The 20,795-nt window shown below is 42.5% G+C and overlaps 1 protein-coding gene across 2 annotated transcripts in view; it reads left to right on the top strand.

The window, feature by feature from the left end:
• Positions 1-20,795, top strand: part of FAM217A (family with sequence similarity 217 member A) — a 124,405-nt gene that overhangs the window by 47,697 nt on the left and 55,913 nt on the right. For both annotated transcript variants that reach the window (XM_078685817.1, XM_078685818.1), the window contains exon 3: positions 18,995-19,083. In XM_078685817.1, the coding sequence (XP_078541943.1) occupies positions 18,995-19,083 (89 nt within the window). The remainder of the gene's footprint in view (positions 1-18,994; positions 19,084-20,795) is intronic.

Genomic DNA, 20,795 nt, shown 5'->3' with positions numbered 1-20,795 from the left:
ATCAATTCTCCGCCCTTACCGCAATTCTCGCTCACTTCGCTCCAACTCTAAAGGTCTACTGGTCACGCCAAGATTGAAAAAATCTCGTTCTGGAGGAAGAACCGTTGAACTAGGCGCCGCCCAGCGATGGAACAAGCTGCCTCTCAATTTACGCATGAGAAAGACTGAATCAGAATTCCGTCGCGCTCTGAAAACTTTCCTTTTCTGTCGGTAACCGCCCATCTCTGGTTCCTCCCTGAGATCCCCAATCAATCAGCGCCGGGACACCCCGTTGGGGTAGCTGAGCGCTTTACAAAAGACACAAATAATAATAATAATAATAATAGGTGCAGCAGGCCAGCACACAGAGGCCTTATAGGGAAGCAACCTAGGAACACCTTGGGTTGGCTCTTAATCAGCAAGGCTGAGCCAAAATTCTAAATCAACAAAAAACGATTGCCTATACTGATACTGTTTGACAAAGGTTTTGCCACCAGAGCAAAGAACGTTTATCCAAGCTGGGATGTGCTTATAAGTAGCTTTTTATTAGATTATCTTAGTCCAAAAAACACAGGGGTATATTTGTATTAGTCATATACATTTAGAACAAAAGCAACACTTTTACATACACTAGATACAATACGGACAAAAAAAGAGAGAATAAGTTTAAAAAAAAAAAAAAAAAATTCAACAAACATGCCAAAGTCAGTCATATCACATTCATACCTTACCATTCATACATGGAAAACATACAAAAGCAAATACATACACGATTAAATAAATAATAAACAATCATGTAATGTATTAGGTCTGCTGCAGTCTATATAATTATGTACACAATAATATTTACAAGTATAAATCCAAATGAATCAGAAAAATCAAATATCAAATTGAAATATATACAGCAATATTTTGTAAGCCAGTAATGTGACACTGTATTCACACTAAAGGACAAAACCTATGGAAGGAAAGCAGACACTGAGCATGGAACGGCCTACGCGTTTCAAATCCCAGGGTTTTTAGCAGGGATTTTCGTCAGGGCCAGGTCATTCTAAGGAAAAAGAGAGAAAAAGAATTCTATCGTGTGGATCTACAAAACTATTGTAATAAAATATCAAGACACTCTACAGCATTGCCACCCAAGGAGCTTTCTGCTTACCACTATGGAAAGTATCCAGGGAAGGAGTAAAACCTGTGTGATGAAAAGAACAACATTCAAAGGGCTATATGAGTAAGCTGAACAACACACAACGGAATGAGGTTTGCCATATTCCAGAAAAAAGTTTACCTTAACGGTATCTTGTAGTGTTGCAAGTTCAAGTAAGGGGGGGGCCTGTAACAGAGCAACGTTCATTTTAGTATGGCATGACCGGGTGCAATGCTCATGGACCAAAACAAAACGAGGTTGTGGATTGCTTACCAGCCGATTGTGGCCAAATACGTCCTTGAACAAGGACAATGCGAGTAACAAATTCAATCAAGTTCTTCCAAACAAACGGCCTCTGTTAGAAAGGAAAGAACGATAGGCTCGTTTATTCCATGCGCCGGTTTACTGTGGGCGTATTTAACAAACAACCCGGTCCTGTTCAAGCTTACCGGCATAAAGCTCCGTTGATTACCAGCCGATTGTGGCCAAATTCGTCCTTGAACAAGGGCAATACGAGTAACGAATTCAATCCACTTCTTCCAAAAAAACGGCCTCTGTTAGAAAGGAAAGAACGATAGGCTCGTTTATTCCATGCGCCGGTTTACTGTGGGCATATTTAACAAACAACCCGGTCCTGTTCAAGCTTACCGGCATAAAGCTCCGTTGGTCTCAATGGATCGGCGTCCCCTGTGGCACTGTTCTCCCGCGCATGCGTGGAGTGTAGGGTAACTTGCAGGGCTGCTCAATATATGTCACGCTAATGCGCATGCGTGGAACAGAGACAAGCCGGGAAGGCTTCTCCTGGTGTGGTGTAGATTGCGCATGTGTAGCGTCCTATAGATTCACTGTGTGACTTTATAGCATGGTGAAATTCCTGAGTTAAAGCTTATATATCTCTGAGATCTCATTTAATCCTTTGACTGCTGTGTCAAATTTTACAATTAAATAAGCTTCCCTTTTGGATAATTTTAGCTCCATGTCTCCTCCTCGTGCATCTTTTTCAATACGTGAGATCACAGTCCATTTGAGGTCACTAAGCAAGTGTTTACAACGTTTCCAATGGTTAACCAATGGGGCAGTGTCGATCCCATTTTTTATTCTGGATTTATGTTGTGTGATTCGTGTCCGAGTTTCCTGATTAGTTTTTCCGATGTAAAGTAGCCCGCACGGACAGGTAATGCCATATATGACATATTTAGTTCTACAGTTGCTAAAACTGTCGTGTTTCCATGATATCCCACGATGTTGGAAGAGGGATCCCTCGATGGTCAATTCGCAGCAGAGGCAAGTGCCACATTTGTGATGGCCTGTGATGGGCGGTAGTCCCATCATCTGTCTTAGCGATGGTTGTTTGTCTTTTTTGGTTCCTGCTCTAATCACATGGTTGGCCACACTGCTCTCCTTTTTGAATGCGAATAACGGTGGAGCTTTCAAGCTAGTGTCCAAGTTTTTTACAAGGTGCCAATTTTGTAGGATGATTTTTTTGAGGTTATTGGCATTTGGACAATAGGTAGTTACACAAACTTGCCTGTTGGAAGCAGATTTGTTTTTCCTTTCGAGGAGGCTTTCCCTCTGGGTCCATCTAGCCCTTTTCATGGAATTTCGGACAAGTTTTTTGGGGTATCCCCTGTCACACAATTTGGATACAAGGTTTTCAGCATGATGTTTATAGTCCTCCTGTGATGAGCAGTTTCTACGAATTCGCAGAAATTGCCCATAGGGCAGATTTTCCTTTAGGCTTCGCGGGTGATTACTAGAAAACAGTAATGCTTTATTCCTGTCGGTGGGTTTAGTGAAAAGAGATGTTGCTAACGTACCTCCTAACGGAAACACTTCGACATCCAGAAAAGAAATTTTTTCAGCTGAGTATGATATACTGAACTGTATGTCTGATGTTCTATTGTTAAGCCAATTGAAAAATGATGTTAAACTTTCTTCTCCCCCAGTCCAAATCATGAAGACATCGTCTATAAAACGCCACCATGTGGTGATGTGTTCTTTAAACGGATTGTTGTTGTGAATGTACTTTTCTTCATAGAGTGACATAAAAAGTACTGCCAACTCCGGCGCAAAGGGACACCCCATAGCCACCCCCTTTGTTTGGAGGTAGAAATCATTACCGAAACTGAAATAGTTCTTTTTTAAGGCAAAGGATGCCAATTCAACAAGGAATTTTGTGGGTACCTGGACAGGTCTAGGTCGCTGGTCCAGGAAGTATTCCAAAACTGCCACAGCCTCATCCTGAGGTATTTGTGTATAGAGCTGGGTCACATCCAATGTTACAAGTAGATCCTTTTCTTTCTCGAATTTGATGCCATCCAACTTAGTGATGAAATCTGTTGTGTCTTTTAAATAAGAGACAACTAAGTCCATAAATTGTTTTAAAAAACAATCGACGTATTTGGCCACCGGTTCCAAAAGGGAATCACAACCCGCCACAATTGGTCTACCTGGTGGCTTTGTTTGATGTTTGTGGACCTTTGGGAGGACATAAAAAAGGGGTACTTTGGGGTGTTTGTTTCGTAAATATTCCAGCTCTTTTGGCCCTAAGAAGCCCGCCTCAAAGCCTTCTTGTAAAATGGGAAACAGGAGGTTTTGAAATTCTAGCGTGGGGTCTTTACTAATCTTCCGGTAGCACCTTTGGTCGTTTAGCTGCCTCAATACTTCAGTATTGTAATCATTGGTGTCCCAGATGACAATCGATCCGCCTTTATCGGCTTGTTTTATGGTGATTGTATTGTCATTCTTTAACATTGAAAGTGCATTTGTTTCGTCCTTTGAGATATTAAATTTCACGAACTTTTTTTGTTTCTCCATGTCCGCAATGGCAGAGAGAACCGTTTTTTCGAAGATGACTACTTCTTTTGGTACTTTGTGCCCAGGAGGACAGAATGTGGATTTTTTTCGTAATCCAGTGACTTCTGAAGGTGTGGGGGAAGGATTATCCGCAAAAAATGTGGTGAGGCGCAATTTACGACAAAATTCAATGAACTCGGTCTTCATCTTAACAAAATCTGTTTTTTTTGAGGGCACGAAAGATAATCCTTTGGATAAAATACTTTCTTCGGCTGTTGTTAATATCCTATTTGAGAGGTTGAAGATCGGGGAGACTGCTAGTTTTTGTATTGTTTTTGGCGGGTTGTCATCTCCCAAGGCTGATTGTAGCGTTGTCTCCCTCTGGAGCTCGTTTGGCCTCGTCCTAAAAAAGAGGAATTTGATGACTGTCCTTGGGGTTGTTGCATTTGGTTCCATTTGCGATTTTTATTATTAGATCTACTATTATTTATATCGCTATCGTCCCCCGAGGAAGAGGTGTCCGAGAATGTGATGAACTTGTTGCGGGATCTCCCACGATTGTCAGACAAGTATCTCCTAGAATCTCCCTTGGTGTAAAAATCCGGTTGCAGGAATGGATATACGTTTTCGATCCTAAAGTTCTTTTCGTCCTTCTCAAATTGATTTGATTTTTGGGTTATGGTAAAGTCCTTGAATTCCTGAATCTCTTTGTTGACTTTTTCCAATAGTCCTTTCGAATCCGTAATGGTTTGATTGTTGCTGATTTCTTCCTCTAACTTTGCGATTTCCTCGAGCTCAGCTTTAGAAATCCTGACCGCTGTTTCAATAGTAAGGACCATAAGGTCCCTACTACACTTGGTTTCTATAAAGCTGAACCCTTTCTTAAACACCGGGTCTGTATAGCGGGAGCTGTCTCGCGAGGTTTTTTTGGTAATTCCTACTAGCGGTAGGTACAAGGGGTTAAATTCCCCATTTTTCTATTGACTTCTTTAGGTCTCTCTGGTGGAGGTTTTCTGTTCTTTCACAGTTGTTTTAATTTATGTTTGTTTACACACATTTTACGTATTTTAACACGTCTCATTACAAAGGATATGGCAGAGGAGGACACCTTTGCATATAGTGAGAATCATATCAAGAACCTCTTAAGCGACCCACCCATTTTTTCATCCTTCTCCTTGAGTACTACAGCCACCTCTCAAAACGAATCTGACAGACTCTTAAGACTTAAAAAGAAACAAATACGCACGGACCTGCATGGTCATTTTTTGTTAAACCATCTCCGTGAAGGCACCATCCCTGGAGGACTGCAAATTAAAAATATTCCCGTCATATTTACAGAGGACCCGGTGTTTAAGAAAGGGTTCAGCTTTATAGAAACCAAGTGTAGTAGGGACCTTATGGTCCTTACTATTGAAACAGCGGTCAGGATTTCTAAAGCTGAGCTCGAGGAAATCGCAAAGTTAGAGGAAGAAATCAGCAACAATCAAACCATTACGGATTCGAAAGGACTATTGCAAAAAGTCAACAAAGAGATTCAGGAATTCAAGGACTTTACCATAACCCAAAAATCAAATCAATTTGAGAAGGACGAAAAGAACTTTAGGATCGAAAACGTATATCCATTCCTGCAACCGGATTTTTACACCAAGGGAGATTCTAGGAGATACTTGTCTGACAATCGTGGGAGATCCCGCAACAAGTTCATCACATTCTCGGACACCTCTTCCTCGGGGGACGATAGCGATATAAATAATAGTAGATCTAATAATAAAAATCGCAAATGGAACCAAATGCAACAACCCCAAGGACAGTCATCAAATTCCTCTTTTTTAGGACGAGGCCAAACGAGCTCCAGAGGGAGACAACGCTACAATCAGCCTTGGGAGATGACAACCCGCCAAAAACAATACAAAAACTAGCAGTCTCCCCGATCTTCAACCTCTCAAATAGGATATTAACAACAGCCGAAGAAAGTATTTTATCCAAAGGATTATCTTTCGTGCCCTCAAAAAAAACAGATTTTGTTAAGATGAAGACCGAGTTCATTGAATTTTGTCGTAAATTGCGCCTCACCACATTTTTTGCGGATAATCCTTCCCCCACACCTTCAGAAGTCACTGGATTACGAAAAAAATCCACATTCTGTCCTCCTGGGCACAAAGTACCAAAAGAAGTAGTCATCTTCGAAAAAACGGTTCTCTCTGCCATTGCGGACATGGAGAAACAAAAAAAGTTCGTGAAATTTAATATCTCAAAGGACGAAACAAATGCACTTTCAATGTTAAAGAATGACAATACAATCACCATAAAACAAGCCGATAAAGGCGGATCGATTGTCATCTGGGACACCAATGATTACAATACTGAAGTATTGAGGCAGCTAAACGACCAAAGGTGCTACCGGAAGATTAGTAAAGACCCCACGCTAGAATTTCAAAACCTCCTGTTTCCCATTTTACAAGAAGGCTTTGAGGCGGGCTTCTTAGGGCCAAAAGAGCTGGAATATTTACGAAACAAACACCCCAAAGTACCCCTTTTTTATGTCCTCCCAAAGGTCCACAAACATCAAACAAAGCCACCAGGTAGACCAATTGTGGCGGGTTGTGATTCCCTTTTGGAACCGGTGGCCAAATACGTCGATTGTTTTTTAAAACAATTTATGGACTTAGTTGTCTCTTATTTAAAAGACACAACAGATTTCATCACTAAGTTGGATGGCATCAAATTCGAGAAAGAAAAGGATCTACTTGTAACATTGGATGTGACCCAGCTCTATACACAAATACCTCAGGATGAGGCTGTGGCAGTTTTGGAATACTTCCTGGACCAGCGACCTAGACCTGTCCAGGTACCCACAAAATTCCTTGTTGAATTGGCATCCTTTGCCTTAAAAAAGAACTATTTCAGTTTCGGTAATGATTTCTACCTCCAAACAAAGGGGGTGGCTATGGGGTGTCCCTTTGCGCCGGAGTTGGCAGTACTTTTTATGTCACTCTATGAAGAAAAGTACATTCACAACAACAATCCGTTTAAAGAACACATCACCACATGGTGGCGTTTTATAGACGATGTCTTCATGATTTGGACTGGGGGAGAAGAAAGTTTAACATCATTTTTCAATTGGCTTAACAATAGAACATCAGACATACAGTTCAGTATATCATACTCAGCTGAAAAAATTTCTTTTCTGGATGTCGAAGTGTTTCCGTTAGGAGGTACGTTAGCAACATCTCTTTTCACTAAACCCACCGACAGGAATAAAGCATTACTGTTTTCTAGTAATCACCCGCGAAGCCTAAAGGAAAATCTGCCCTATGGGCAATTTCTGCGAATTCGTAGAAACTGCTCATCACAGGAGGACTATAAACATCATGCTGAAAACCTTGTATCCAAATTGTGTGACAGGGGATACCCCAAAAAACTTGTCCGAAATTCCATGAAAAGGGCTAGATGGACCCCGAGGGAAAGCCTCCTCGAAAGGAAAAACAAATCTGCTTCCAACAGGCAAGTTTGTGTAACTACCTATTGTCCAAATGCCAATAACCTCAAAAAAATCATCCTACAAAATTGGCACCTTGTAAAAAACTTGGACACTAGCTTGAAAGCTCCACCGTTATTCGCATTCAAAAAGGAGAGCAGTGTGGCCAACCATGTGATTAGAGCAGGAACCAAAAAAGACAAACAACCATCGCTAAGACAGATGATGGGACTACCGCCCATCACAGGCCATCACAAATGTGGCACTTGCCTCTGCTGCGAATTGACCATCGAGGGATCCCTCTTCCAACATCGTGGGATATCATGGAAACACGACAGTTTTAGCAACTGTAGAACTAAATATGTCATATATGGCATTACCTGTCCGTGCGGGCTACTTTACATCGGAAAAACTAATCAGGAAATTCGGACACGAATCACACAACATAAATCCAGAATAAAAAATGGGATCGACACTGCCCCATTGGTTAACCATTGGAAACGTTGTAAACACTTGCTTAGTGACCTCAAATGGACTGTGATCTCACGTATTGAAAAAGATGCACGAGGAGGAGACATGGAGCTAAAATTATCCAAAAGGGAAGCTTATTTAATTGTAAAATTTGACACAGCAGTCAAAGGATTAAATGAGATCTCAGAGATATATAAGCTTTAACTCAGGAATTTCACCATGCTATAAAGTCACACAGTGAATCTATAGGACGCTACACATGCGCAATCTACACCACACCAGGAGAAGCCTTCCCGGCTTGTCTCTGTTCCACGCATGCGCATTAGCGTGACATATATTGAGCAGCCCTGCAAGTTACCCTACACTCCACGCATGCGCGGGAGAACAGTGCCACAGGGGACGCCGATCCATTGAGACCAACGGAGCTTTATGCCGGTAAGCTTGAACAAGACCGGGTTGTTTGTTAAATATGCCCACAGTAAACCGGCGCATGGAATAAACGAGCCTATCGTTCTTTCCTTTCTAACAGAGGCCGTTTTTTCGGAAGAAGTGGATTGAATTCGTTACTCGTATTGCCCTTGTTCAAGGACGAATTTGGCCACAATCGGCTGGTAATCAACGGAGCTTTATGCCGGTAAGCTTGAACAGGACCGGGTTGTTTGTTAAATACGCCCACAGTAAACCGGCGCATGGAATAAACGAGCCTATCGTTCTTTCCTTTCTAACAGAGGCCGTTTGTTTGGAAGAACTTGATTGAATTTGTTACTCGCATTGTCCTTGTTCAAGGACGTATTTGGCCACAATCGGCTGGTAAGCAATCCACAACCTCGTTTTGTTTTGGTCCATGAGCATTGCACCCGGTCATGCCATACTAAAATGAACGTTGCTCTGTTACAGCCCCCCCCCTTACTTGAACTTGCAACACTACAAGATACCGTTAAGGTAAACTTTTTTCTGGAATATGGCAAACCTCATTCCGTTGTGTGTTGTTCAGCTTACTCATATAGCCCTTTGTATGTTGTTCTTTTCATCACACAGGTTTTACTCCTTCCCTGGATACTTTCCATAGTGGTAAGCAGAAAGCTCCTTGGGTGGCAATGCTGTAGAGTGTCTTGATATTTTATTACAATAGTTTTGTAGATCCACACGATAGAATTCTTTTTCTCTCTTTTTCCTTAGAATGACCTGGCCCTGACGAAAATCCCTGCTAAAAACCCTGGGATTTGAAACGCGTAGGCCGTTCCATGCTCAGTGTCTGCTTTCCTTCCATAGGTTTTGTCCTTTAGTGTGAATACAGTGTCACATTACTGGCTTACAAAATATTGCTGTATATATTTCAATTTGATATTTGATTTTTCTGATTCATTTGGATTTATACTTGTAAATATTATTGTGTACATAATTATATAGACTGCAGCAGACCTAATACATTACATGATTGTTTATTATTTATTTAATCGTGTATGTATTTGCTTTTGTATGTTTTCCATGTATGAATGGTAAGGTATGAATGTGATATGACTGACTTTGGCATGTTTGTTGAATTTTTTTTTTTTTTTTTTTAAACTTATTCTCTCTTTTTTTGTCCGTATTGTATCTAGTGTATGTAAAAGTGTTGCTTTTGTTCTAAATGTATATGACTAATACAAATATACCCCTGTGTTTTTTGGACTAAGATAATCTAATAAAAAGCTACTTATAAGCACATCCCAGCTTGGATAAACGTTCTTTGCTCTGGTGGCAAAACCTTTGTCAAACAGTATCAGTATAGGCAATCGTTTTTTGTTGATTTATAGGGAAGCAGGCAGTCCTTCTTGTAGCCCACCAGGCCACAGGTCAGCACAACAGACAAAGGAGTTCAATGGTGGCTCCTCGTGGCAGCATAACAGTTCCTTTGGAAAGGTGCAGTCTGTAAATCCAGCAACTTCTGCTTACAAGTCCCATGCAGTGTCTACAATCATGTAGTCAGAGCCCCTATACTTATGCTCATAATGTCTTTGATGTGAAGGTAACTTCAATACAGACTCTCAAAGTGCATAACACCACCATTCAGTCCCAGCCCTGGTTCCAGACACACTACAGGGGGGGCGGAGAAAGCATTGTGAAAGGCAGGCACAGCCCTATTGAGGTGCAGGTGAGTCCCACCATTCTAGCCCAGGGAGACCCTTCAGCATATGCGGGGCACACCTCAGCTCCCTTTGTGACTGTCTAGAGAAAATGCACAAAACAGGCGCATTCAATGTCTGGTTTAGACTGAACCAGACATTGATTGGAGTCAAGCTTCAAAGAGTCATAAGCACACAGAAATGCCCACTTCTAAAAGTAGTATTTCTAAAATAGCAATAACAAATTCACTTTCACTAATGAGAAGGTTTTATCACCACTATTCCAAATATACCAAACATGAAACGCTACTGCTTCCATATCAGAAAGTACCAGTGAAACACATCAGGGAATTTCCAATGCAAACCTATGAGATGAGCAGCCTCACAGCAGTGAGAAACCAAATATGCTGCTTGTCACTACTAGGACATGCCCACAACAAAGGCACATCTCTCAACTTTTACAACCCAGCACCCTGTCCATAGAGGTGACCTATATGTAGAAAAAGGGGTGTTTCAGACTTGGCAAGCACTTTAAATGCCAAGTAACTATGGCAGTAAACTGCATTTAATTAATTTAATTTACAGGCCCTGGGTTTATAGGATACCACTGTAAAAGGCATTTACCGGTACATTAAATATGCCAAACAGGTTTAGACCAATCTTATCAGGTTATGGGAGAGAGCACATGCACTTTAGCACTGATCAGCAGTGGTAAAGTGCCCTGAGTCATAAAACCAACAAAAACAGGACAGAAAAAATACAGGAGGAAGGCAAGAAGTTTGGGAACAACCCTGCAAAAAGGGCCTGGTCCAACCGGCCTGTGTCCACCTGATCACCTTTTAGGTCGAGCCTAGCAGTGAAAATGCGCTGCGCTGCGAGGCATGGTTTATTCGGTACAAGCCGGCCCATCACTTGTCATTGGTTGTTCCGGGTACATTTCTAAATTCTTTACTTTTGAATGGTAAATCGTGCCAGTTTGTCCCTACTTTTGGTCTGTCGTTTCTTCCCATAGGAACTGGCCCTGTTACAGGGCTGATTTTGCTTCTGTACATTTCAGTTCATTTAGCACACTAATTTTCTGATTGCCTGCCTCATTTTGTAGAAGCGTTGCAAACGTGAGCAGCTGACAAGTGTTACTGCTTTCCCATCCTACCCACCGTTTTTCCGCATGTTCACCACTTCGCACCTTGGCTTTCACTTATGATCCACAGAGTCTGGGTCACTGAAGATCAAGTTGAGTGGTCACAAAGTTAGAATATTAGAAATTTGACTTTACTTGCTAGCTCCCTTTAACCCAATCTTTCGTTTTTAGCATTAAATATGCTTCACTCACTTGTAGCTCCGCTGCTCCGTTTCTATAAGCAGGGCTGTAAATCTTGTTCTTTATCTGGTCAGAAATGTAGCAGCTGTGTCTCTCTTTCCAGTGGTAATTCCCCTTTCTTAGTCCTATAGGCAGTGCTGCAGCTTTGTCTTTGTTCCCAGTGGTAATTCCTCATTCTTAGTCTTCTAGGCAGTGCTGCAGCTTCTTCTCTGTTCCCAGTGGAAAGTCCTAATTCTTAATCCGCTAGGCAGTGCTGCTAGCTGCTTCTCTAGTCCCACTGGTAATTCCTCATTCTTAGTCCTCTAGACAGTGCTGCAGCTGCTTCTCTGGTCCCTATGGTAATTTCACATTTTAAGTCTTCTAGACAGTGCTGCAGCTGCTTCTCTGGTCCCTATGGTAATTTCACATTTTAAGTCTTCTAGACAGTGCTGCAGCTGCTTCTCTGGTCCCAGTGGTAATTTTTCATTCTTCGTTCTCTGGGCAATGCTGCTAGCTGCTTCTCTGGCCCGGACCGGCCTATAATTCCTAATTCTAAGTCTTCTAAACAGTGCTGCTAGCTGCTCCTCTGGTCCAGTCGGTAATTCCTCATTCTATGTCCTCAAGGCAGTGCTGCTCGCTGCTACTCTAGTCCCGTTGGTAATTCCTCATTCTAAGTCCTCTCTATAGTGTTGTAGCTGTGTCTCTGTTCCCAGTGGTAATTCCTCATTCTAAGTCCTCTAGACAGTGCTGCTAGCTGCTTCTCTGGTCTCATTGGTAAGTGCTGCTGCTGTGTTTCTATTCTCAGTGATTAATCTTCATTCTTGGTACTGTAGCCAGTGCTGCTAGCTGCTTCTCTAGCCCCAGCTAGACAGTAATGCAGCTGCTTCTCTGGTCCCAGTGGTAATCCCTCATTCTTAGTCCTCAATGCACTGCTGCTAGCTGTTTCTCTGGTCCCATCAGTAATTCCTAATTCTATGACCTCTACGTAGTGCTGCTAGTTGCTACTTTGGTCCTGTCAGTAATTCCTCATTCTAAGTCCTCTAGGCACATTATCACCCTTCACTTAGGATTCTACTCACATAACCACATGCACCAAACGGCAGTTCTCAAAAGATCTCCGCTAAAGTGACCCTTCGGGGGACCCATTGGGCATTGCAGCGCCGGCCGAACGACAAAGCAACTGCCCAATGATGAAGCATGACATCCCTTGGGGTGTGTGAGGGCTACAAGAGACAAGATCTGTCTCCCCCCACTGAGTCCTAGACCTAGTACTCTCCCCTTTCAAGCCCTTTTTTCCATTATCTCTCTCTTTGGAGTGAGTGTGTAACTGCTGGCACTACTCACCTTGGAACAGTGTCCTCCAGTTGTTGACGACCCAGTGGTATTTCCCCATTCGAAATCTTCTAGACAGTACTGCAGCTGCTTCTCTGTTCCCAGTGGTAATTCCTCATTCTTAGTCTGCTTGGCAGTGCTGCTAGCTGCTTCTCTGATCTCATCTGTAATTCCTCATTCTAAGTCATCTAGACAGACAGTGCTGCTAGCGGCTTGTTTGGTCTCGTCAGTAATTCCTCATTCTAAGTCTTCTAGGAAGTGCTGCTAGCTGCTTCTCTGGTCCTGTCAGTATATCGTCATTCGAAGTTCTCTAGACAGTGCAGTGCGGCCCTGGTGACCGTACTGGACGAGCTTCGTTGGTGGGCAGACAGGGGACAGGCAGGGGGTTTTGATCCTGCTTGACCTGTCTGCCGCCTTCGACACGGTGAACCATGATATTCTGCTGGGCAGGCTGAGAGATGTTGGAGTTGTGGGGAGTGCCCTACGATGGTTTGAGTCCTTTCTTCAAGGCAGGGAACAGGCTGTATCCCTTCCGCCCTTTCAATCGGCCTTCTCCACTGTCTCGCATGGCGTTCCACAGGGCTCGGCAGTTAGCCCAGTTCTTTTTAACATCTATATGAAGCCCTTAATATCGGTCATCAAACATTTTAAGATCGAAATTGTCAACTACGCTGATGACACACAGCTGATTCTGTCCTTGGAGGGGAATGATCTTACCTCCTTGGAGGAATTCCACAGCTGCATGCGAGCCACTGCAGAATGGCTGGAAGCCAATTCGTTGCAATTTAATTCTGGGAAGACCGAGGTGCTCTATTGCCCTCGGCCTAGGATAAGTTCTTCCTTACCTGACAACTTCTGGCCGAAGGACTTCACCTCATTGGTCCAGCCGGTGAGGGTAGTTCGGAACCTGGGTGTCATGTTCAATAGTGAGCTCTCCTTGGAGGCGCAGGTCTCTAAGGTGGTGGCTAGCGGTATGGCTATCATTCGCCCTCTGAGAAAAATCCTGCCCCTGTTACCACCTACGGCACGGATAGAGGTGGTACGTTGCACTGTGCTAAGCAGGTTAGATTACTGCAACGCCCTTCTGCTGGAGTCCCCGAGCTATCTTTTGGATAGGCTTCAGAGACTTCAGTCTGCAGCTGCCAAACTGGCCTTAGGTTGGCCTCCGAGATCCTCTTCTGCTATGGCTTTGGCGCAGCTACACTGGCTCCCAGTGAGGGAGAGGGTGACCTTTAAGTCCTTGTGTCTGACCTTCAAAGCCCTTCATGGGCTGGGCCCGGCTTGCCTCCAACGGATGTTTTCATGGTATGTACCGGCCTGTGATTTGCGCTCCTCCCTGGCCAGGGTGGTGGCTGTACCTAGGTTTAAAAGATCTAGAGCTGGAGGCAGATCATTTAGTGTGGCTGCGGCTAAGCTGTGGAATTCTCTGCCCATGGAACTTAGGCAGATTGATTACCTGCCTGCTTTTAGAAGGCAGCTAAAAACTTGGCTTTTTCCACGCTTGCCTTAATCTTCAGCCGCCTCCAACTGTCCTTCCTCTGTGCTTTTGCTACTGCCAGCGCCAGGATGCCTCTTGAGGTGATAGTGCGCTCTACAAGTACAATAAATAAATAAATAGCTGCTACTCTGGTCCTATCAGTAATTCCTCATTCAAAGTGTTTCAGACAGTGCTGCTAGCTGCTACTCTGGTCCCGTAATTAATTCCTCATTCTAAGTCTTCAAGATAGTGCTGTTAGCTGGTACTCTTGTCACGTCGGTAATCCCTCATTCTAAGTTCTCTAGATAGTAGTACTGCTAGCTTCTTCTCTGGTGTCATTGGTAATTCCTCATTCTAAGTACTCTACATAGTCCTGCCGCTGCTTCTCTGGTCCTGTTGGTAATTCTCACATTCTTAGTCCTATAGGCAGTGCTGCAGCTGTGTCTGTTCCCAGTGGTAATTCCTCATTTTTAATCCTCTAGGCCAGTGGTTCCCAAACTTTTGACTCCTGAGGACCCCCATTGAGTCACCACTGGAAGCCGGGGACCCCCAAGCAATTTGTATGAGTTAAATTTCAAATATGAAAACAGTAATTCGAAAAAAATACACACGTGTGCACACAAAACAAATACTCAAAGTATTTAGGGGCAGATTTACAATAACTGACGCATCCATGCATATCAGCTGGGATGCGCCACTTATTGTGCGCCATGCCTCCGCCACCATTGATGCGCCGCATTTACAATGCTGCGCCTCATGGGGCAAAAAAGCACAGATGCATGACGCATCTGTGCCGTAAAGGTGGCGCTTTGCTGGAGTTGCGTCGCAAGCGCGACACAGCTCCAGCAATGCTCTGAGGGGCCGAATCTTGTTAAAGCTGCGTCAATCCTCACGCCTGCTTCAAGCAGGCGCAGGGTTTTGACGAAGCATGGGCCCCAAAGTGACTGAGTGAAATCTTGTAGATTTCACTCAGCCACTTTCAGGAGGCGTTCCTGCGCCGGAACGCCTCCTTCTAGCACAGGGCTTTACAACGTGGCGCATCTCTCAGATGTGTCACGTTGTAAATACCCTGCACCATGGCGCATCTTTTGCATCGCCGCTGCATCACAAAAGTGACACACCGGTGGCGTAAAAGAGGAGCAAGGGGCTTGTAAATCTGCCCCTAAGGATTTTGGGGCCAGATGTACGACCATTTCATTTAGCGCCTCGCAATTGGCGACACATTGCAAGTGGCAAATTGCGAGTCGCTAAATGAAATGTACAACAGTGTGTTTAACTCTGTTTCGGATTCCCAATGGGGTCGCAAATTGCGAGGTTCATTAATATTAATGAGCCTCTCGCAATTTGCGAGCCTATTGGGAATGCCAGCCCTCTTAGGTATGGTGCCTGCTGGGCTCTGCAGGCCACCATGTCTGGGACTGCTTTTAAATAAAGCAGTTTAAAAAAAAATGCAGCCCATTTACCATACATTTAAAAAAAAAAAAAGAAAATGAGGGCAGGCAGAGATCCCTGGGACCACTGCCTGCCCTTAAAAAATAATTTTTCATGCATTTGCAAAGGGGAAGGGGTCCCCTGGGGACCCCTTCCCATTTGCAAATGCATTACCATGTACTTGAAGTAAGTGGTAATTGCGAGGGGTTTGCGACCGCAAAACATTTGTACATGGTTTGAAGACTCGCTATTTGGAAGGGAATGCCCCTTCCAAATAGCAAGTTGCAAAGCCTATTTAGCGAGTCGCAAACAAATTGCGATTCGCGAAATAGGCAATGTACATGGCCCAATACTTTTTTGCGAGTGAAAGCGGGTTCACGAACCCGTTCACGCATATAAAAGCGGATCGTACATCTGGCCCTTAGTATTTTATATTGAAGTAATAGCCCCTCTGTCACATGTATTTCATTTGTTTTATAGCATCTCTCATACCATTGTAGGATGTCTTTACATCACACACATATAGAGACATTGAATCTTACATGTAAAACAGTGTGTATATAAAATGTTTAAAGAGTGTTTGGTCTGGAAAAGCACAAACTCAGGATTCAGAACATAACACATTGGCTAGCACTGACTTTAACATTAAAAATGTATTTCCACCCAAATAAATCTTTTTTAGCAGCATCAGGATAATGAATAACTGGGAAAAAACAAAAGTTACTAACTGGTACCATGCAGTTTGCAAGCTGCTCTTTGATGACAGTTTATAGGTCCCTCTGCTACATTACGATTGTCACTTATGAAGTGCACAGTAACAAAAGAATCTATGTGACAAAAGCAGTAACCACGAACCTATGCACATAAAATGCTGCGTTTTAAAATGCATGTTGCACCTTCTTTGCAGTAGGCACATTAACCCTCTGTGCTACATTAGTTAAGTCAAAGCTGCCACTAAACAAAACTCTCCTCACGCTCCAGCAGGTACATTAATCACTAGCTTTATCTTGACACTTTTATTGCTGCTGGAAAGCTGCTATTTATACAAGAAACTTTTCTGTGCTTTTAAAACTGTTGCCTGCGGACCCCCTGGGAATGTGTCACGGACCCCTGGGGGTCCGCGGACCACAGTTTGGGAAACACTGCTCTAGGCAGTGCTGCTAGCTGTTTCTGTGATCTAGATGGTAATTCCTCATTCTAAGTCCTCTAGATAGTGCTGCAGCTGCTTCTCTGGTCTCATCAGTAATTCCTCATTCTAAGTTCTCTAGACAGTGCTGCTGCTGCTTCTCTCGTCCCGTCGGTAATTACCACATTTTAAGTCCTATAGGCAGTTTTGTAGCTGTGTCTCTGGTCCCAGTGGCAATTCCTCATTCTAAGTCCTCTAGGCAATGCTGCTAGCTGCTTCTCTGGTTCCGTCGGTAAATCCTCATTCATAGTCCTCTAAACAGTGCTGATAGCTGTATTCTAAGTCCTCTAGACAGAGCTGCTAGCTGCTTTCCTGGTCTCATCTGTAATTCCTCATTCTAAGTCCTCTAGTTAGTGCTGCATCTGCTTCGCTTGTCCCAGTGGAAATTCCTTATTCTAAGTCCACTAGGCAGTGCTGCAGCTGTGTCTCTGTTTATAAATCCATTACACTCCAAACCAAAACACTTAGATAAAAGACATTGCCATTTACAATGTCAATAGCTCTAACTCTGGTAATTGAGAAACTTATTGCATTGCAAATGCTTGTTGGAAAGTACAGTTGGCAGGCAAAGTACATTATTTTGTGTGTGAGCTGGCTTTAAATATCGTTGTAATAAATGATGCCCGAGTAATATATTTCTGTTTTGGTCTCCTTATTTAACAAGTGCAGGTTGTGGGTAAAAGCTAATAAACGGTCATTATCAAGAGTTGAACGTTTAATTTGCGATGTTTTTGTAGATGTAGGGTGAAGGTGAGTTCACGAAGGTTGCTGCTTTTCATTCTATACAACGTTTCATGAACAAACTAACTAGCTGCTCTATAAGCTGCAACAGTGACATTCCACAAAATACCACAAGATGGCAGGCTAACATAAGGAATGTGATTACCTTTCAAGGAGGATTAAAAAGTGCTCAGGGAGTTTGATGGAAAATGTTCGATGCCCGGTTTTGTTCTTAATTTCTTTCTTCTCTTGCTCCCATGCGTATGCCCCAGGCTGTTCAAAATGCTTTCCTGTGTTTGCTTTAGTGTTTACTGCTTTGGGGAGATCTCGCCGTGAAATAGAAAGTCTACCTTCCCTCTGGCACTCCACTGGAAGTGGACATCTGTTTGCAGCAACTGCCTGTCTCCTCAGTCGGTGCTTAATTTGAGTCGGTGGTGGCCACCGGCACAAATTTTTTAGGACCATCATTTATTTTTCAGCATCAGACATTTACCGAGCGCAAAGAGAGAAAAACAAAATGAAAAGACGGAGGTACCGAAAGAGGAGAAAAAAACGCAAGAAAATTAGAATGTAGGAACCTACAAGAGTGAGATAAAGTCACAGGGAGTGTCTGGTAGTGGATTAAAGAGGCTTGAAGTGGAATAAAGACTACATAGCCATAGTACTGGCTGCGCCAAAATTGTTCAGCAGGCCTCAGAGCTCATCTTCGGGCACCAGCACTCGTTCTTTCACAAATCAAGCGCTGCCTTTATTTATGTCTAGATGTATATATTTTGCATAGTGCTGCCTGTTGCCTTTTAGTAACTTCAAAGAACCAGCAAGTTGGAAGCACAGTGTGACTGCCGGAAAAGTCAGTGGTACAGTGCTATCAATTAATAAAACAGTGGTGGGTTATATGCAGGGCTTTAAGTGGGCCTGGTCTTGCCGGTGCTGAGAAGTGGAAGTTCTTAAAAGCAGGTTCAGAGACGGGTCCCTATCTGGCTCTCCATTCCTGCTCTTACCCTCAGGTTGGAAAAGAAAATCTTTTAACTCTGCAGCAGTACCACTGCTCAAAAACTTTGATGCAACCTCAAAGAGACTCATTTTAGTTCTTTCAGTCTCATCATTTCAGAACTGAAGCATTTTCAATATTATATACAAAAAAGTTATAGGGGTTGCTTTGTGCAACGAACAACCATTGACAAAGCCAATAGTCCTGACTTGTTGTAGGTGTAATGTTACTTGTTGTATTATATTTCTGGATGCAATGACAGAAGCAGAATAATACCAGTGGGGTGGCACACTAAGCTAAGCACAGATTTTTAGCTTAAGTGTGTTTAAGCCGCGTCCTAAATTACATCGGCCGCTCCCCTTTGAGGGACCCCCAGTTTTTTCATCCCACTTAAAGCCCTTGTTATTTGACAAACATCTCTATATGCGATTTCTTGAAGAGTTCAAGGTCGAGTTATTTAGCTGTGAAACATTAAACAAATGTTACTATGTTGGGAACCTTACAAGTTCCAGTGAATTTATCTGGTGAATGGATGCCAAATTCATTCCTCTAACACCTGTATATATCATTTTGCATTACAGCGGCATCAAAATGCTTTACTTTGTAGTCCGCCCCGGTCGTCGCATTCCTGGAACAACAGACCTAAACAAGAAAATGGCGCAATGAACAGGTAAAACGATGGGCTATTTAAAATAATTTGAATTTCCCGAAGCAACCTTTGTACGCCAACCCCCTGAAGGGAAGAAGCATCTTTTCCGCTTCCCTCTGCTCCCAAACCCTTGCTGACAGCTTTTTTTAAATGTTTCAACTTTTATTGCTTTTATTCCACAAAAGTTATCCAGGTTAAATTTTGTTTTTTGTAAATTATTGTGTTTTTTCAGACATGTTGGAGGTTTCAAAGGTACCCAGGGTTTGTGGATTGACCTGGAGTGAACGGAGAAAATAGCCAAAATGTAGCAACATTGTGTTTTTTGGGAAACAAGTGGAAAATGTGCCTTGCAAGAAAGTGTGTTTTTTTTTCTAAGAAAACAGTAGTTTCTTACAGATAATGCCCTTCAAATGTCATCACTATGCTTAGGAGGTGAGGTTCTAATTACAGCACACCAAAAAGTGTTTGACTTATTTAAGCCTTCATGTACATTTCGGACAAGTGAAAGATTTGATAATTGTCACCAGTAAAATCCATAAACTAATATAGAAAACAGTATAAAAATAAACAATAATCCAATGTTGGGTCAAGAACAAGGTCATCTTCATATAGTTTATTTTTGTTATTCTTCTTTATTCAAGGTTCATAAAAAACAGGTTTTTCCAGCATACATATCGCCAACACGTGTTTCGTCTCCCACAGAGACTTTATCAAGGCATAAATAATAGTTGGAAGATGTATAATACTCTGTTCTTGAGATAAGGACACAGCTTCGCTTGATAATAATAGAATACCCAGAACAAACAGTGGGGTGAATTCGTAACTGGATTTACTTCAATTAAAGCGTCAGCATGATCATCTTGGTAATCATAACACAATAGTTTAAGACGACGAAAAATATCATAGGCGAAAAAAAAGAATATAGATGTATGTTGCCAGAATCCCAAATTTATATGGAGGATCCCATGATGCAAGTCACACAATATATTTAAACGAACTCAGCTCAAGGTTAAAAAAGTCCGCATTCGCAACCCTGATAGCTATTGCAGGCGACGAGGCGGATTATCGGTGCTGCTGCCACTTGGTAGATTGCAACTTATCAGGATTGCGAATGCGGACTTTTTTAACCTTGAGCTGAGTTTGTTTAAATATATTGTGTGACTTGCATCATGGGATCCTCCATATAAATTTGGGATTCTGGCAACATACATCTATATTCTTTTTTTTTTCGCCTATGATATTTTTCGTCGTCTTAAACTATTGTGTTATGATTACCAAGATGATCATGCTGACGCTTTAATTGAAGTAAATCCAGTTACGAATTCACCCCACTGTTTGTTCTGGGTATTCTATTATTATCAAGCGAAGCTGTGTCCTTATCTCAAGAACAGAGTATTATACATCTTCCAACTATTATTTATGCCTTGATAAAGTCTCTGTGGGAGACGAAACACGTGTTGGCGATATGTATGCTGGAAAAACCTGTTTTTTATGAACCTTGAATAAAGAAGAATAACAAAAATAAACTATATGAAGAGGACCTTGTTCTTGACCCAACATTGGATTATTGTTTATTTTTATACTGTTTTCTATATTAGTTTATGGATTTTACTGGTGACAATTGTCAAATCTTTCACTTGTCCGAAATGTACATGAAGGCTTAAATAAGTCAAACACTTTTTGGTGTGCTGTAATTAGAACCTCACCTCCTAAGCATTGTTTTTGGTTACACA

Source organism: Lissotriton helveticus, chromosome 4_1, assembly GCF_964261635.1.
Source record: "Lissotriton helveticus chromosome 4_1, aLisHel1.1, whole genome shotgun sequence".
NCBI lineage: Eukaryota > Metazoa > Chordata > Amphibia > Caudata > Salamandridae > Lissotriton > Lissotriton helveticus.
This window is presented reverse-complemented; position numbering and strand designations above follow the sequence as displayed.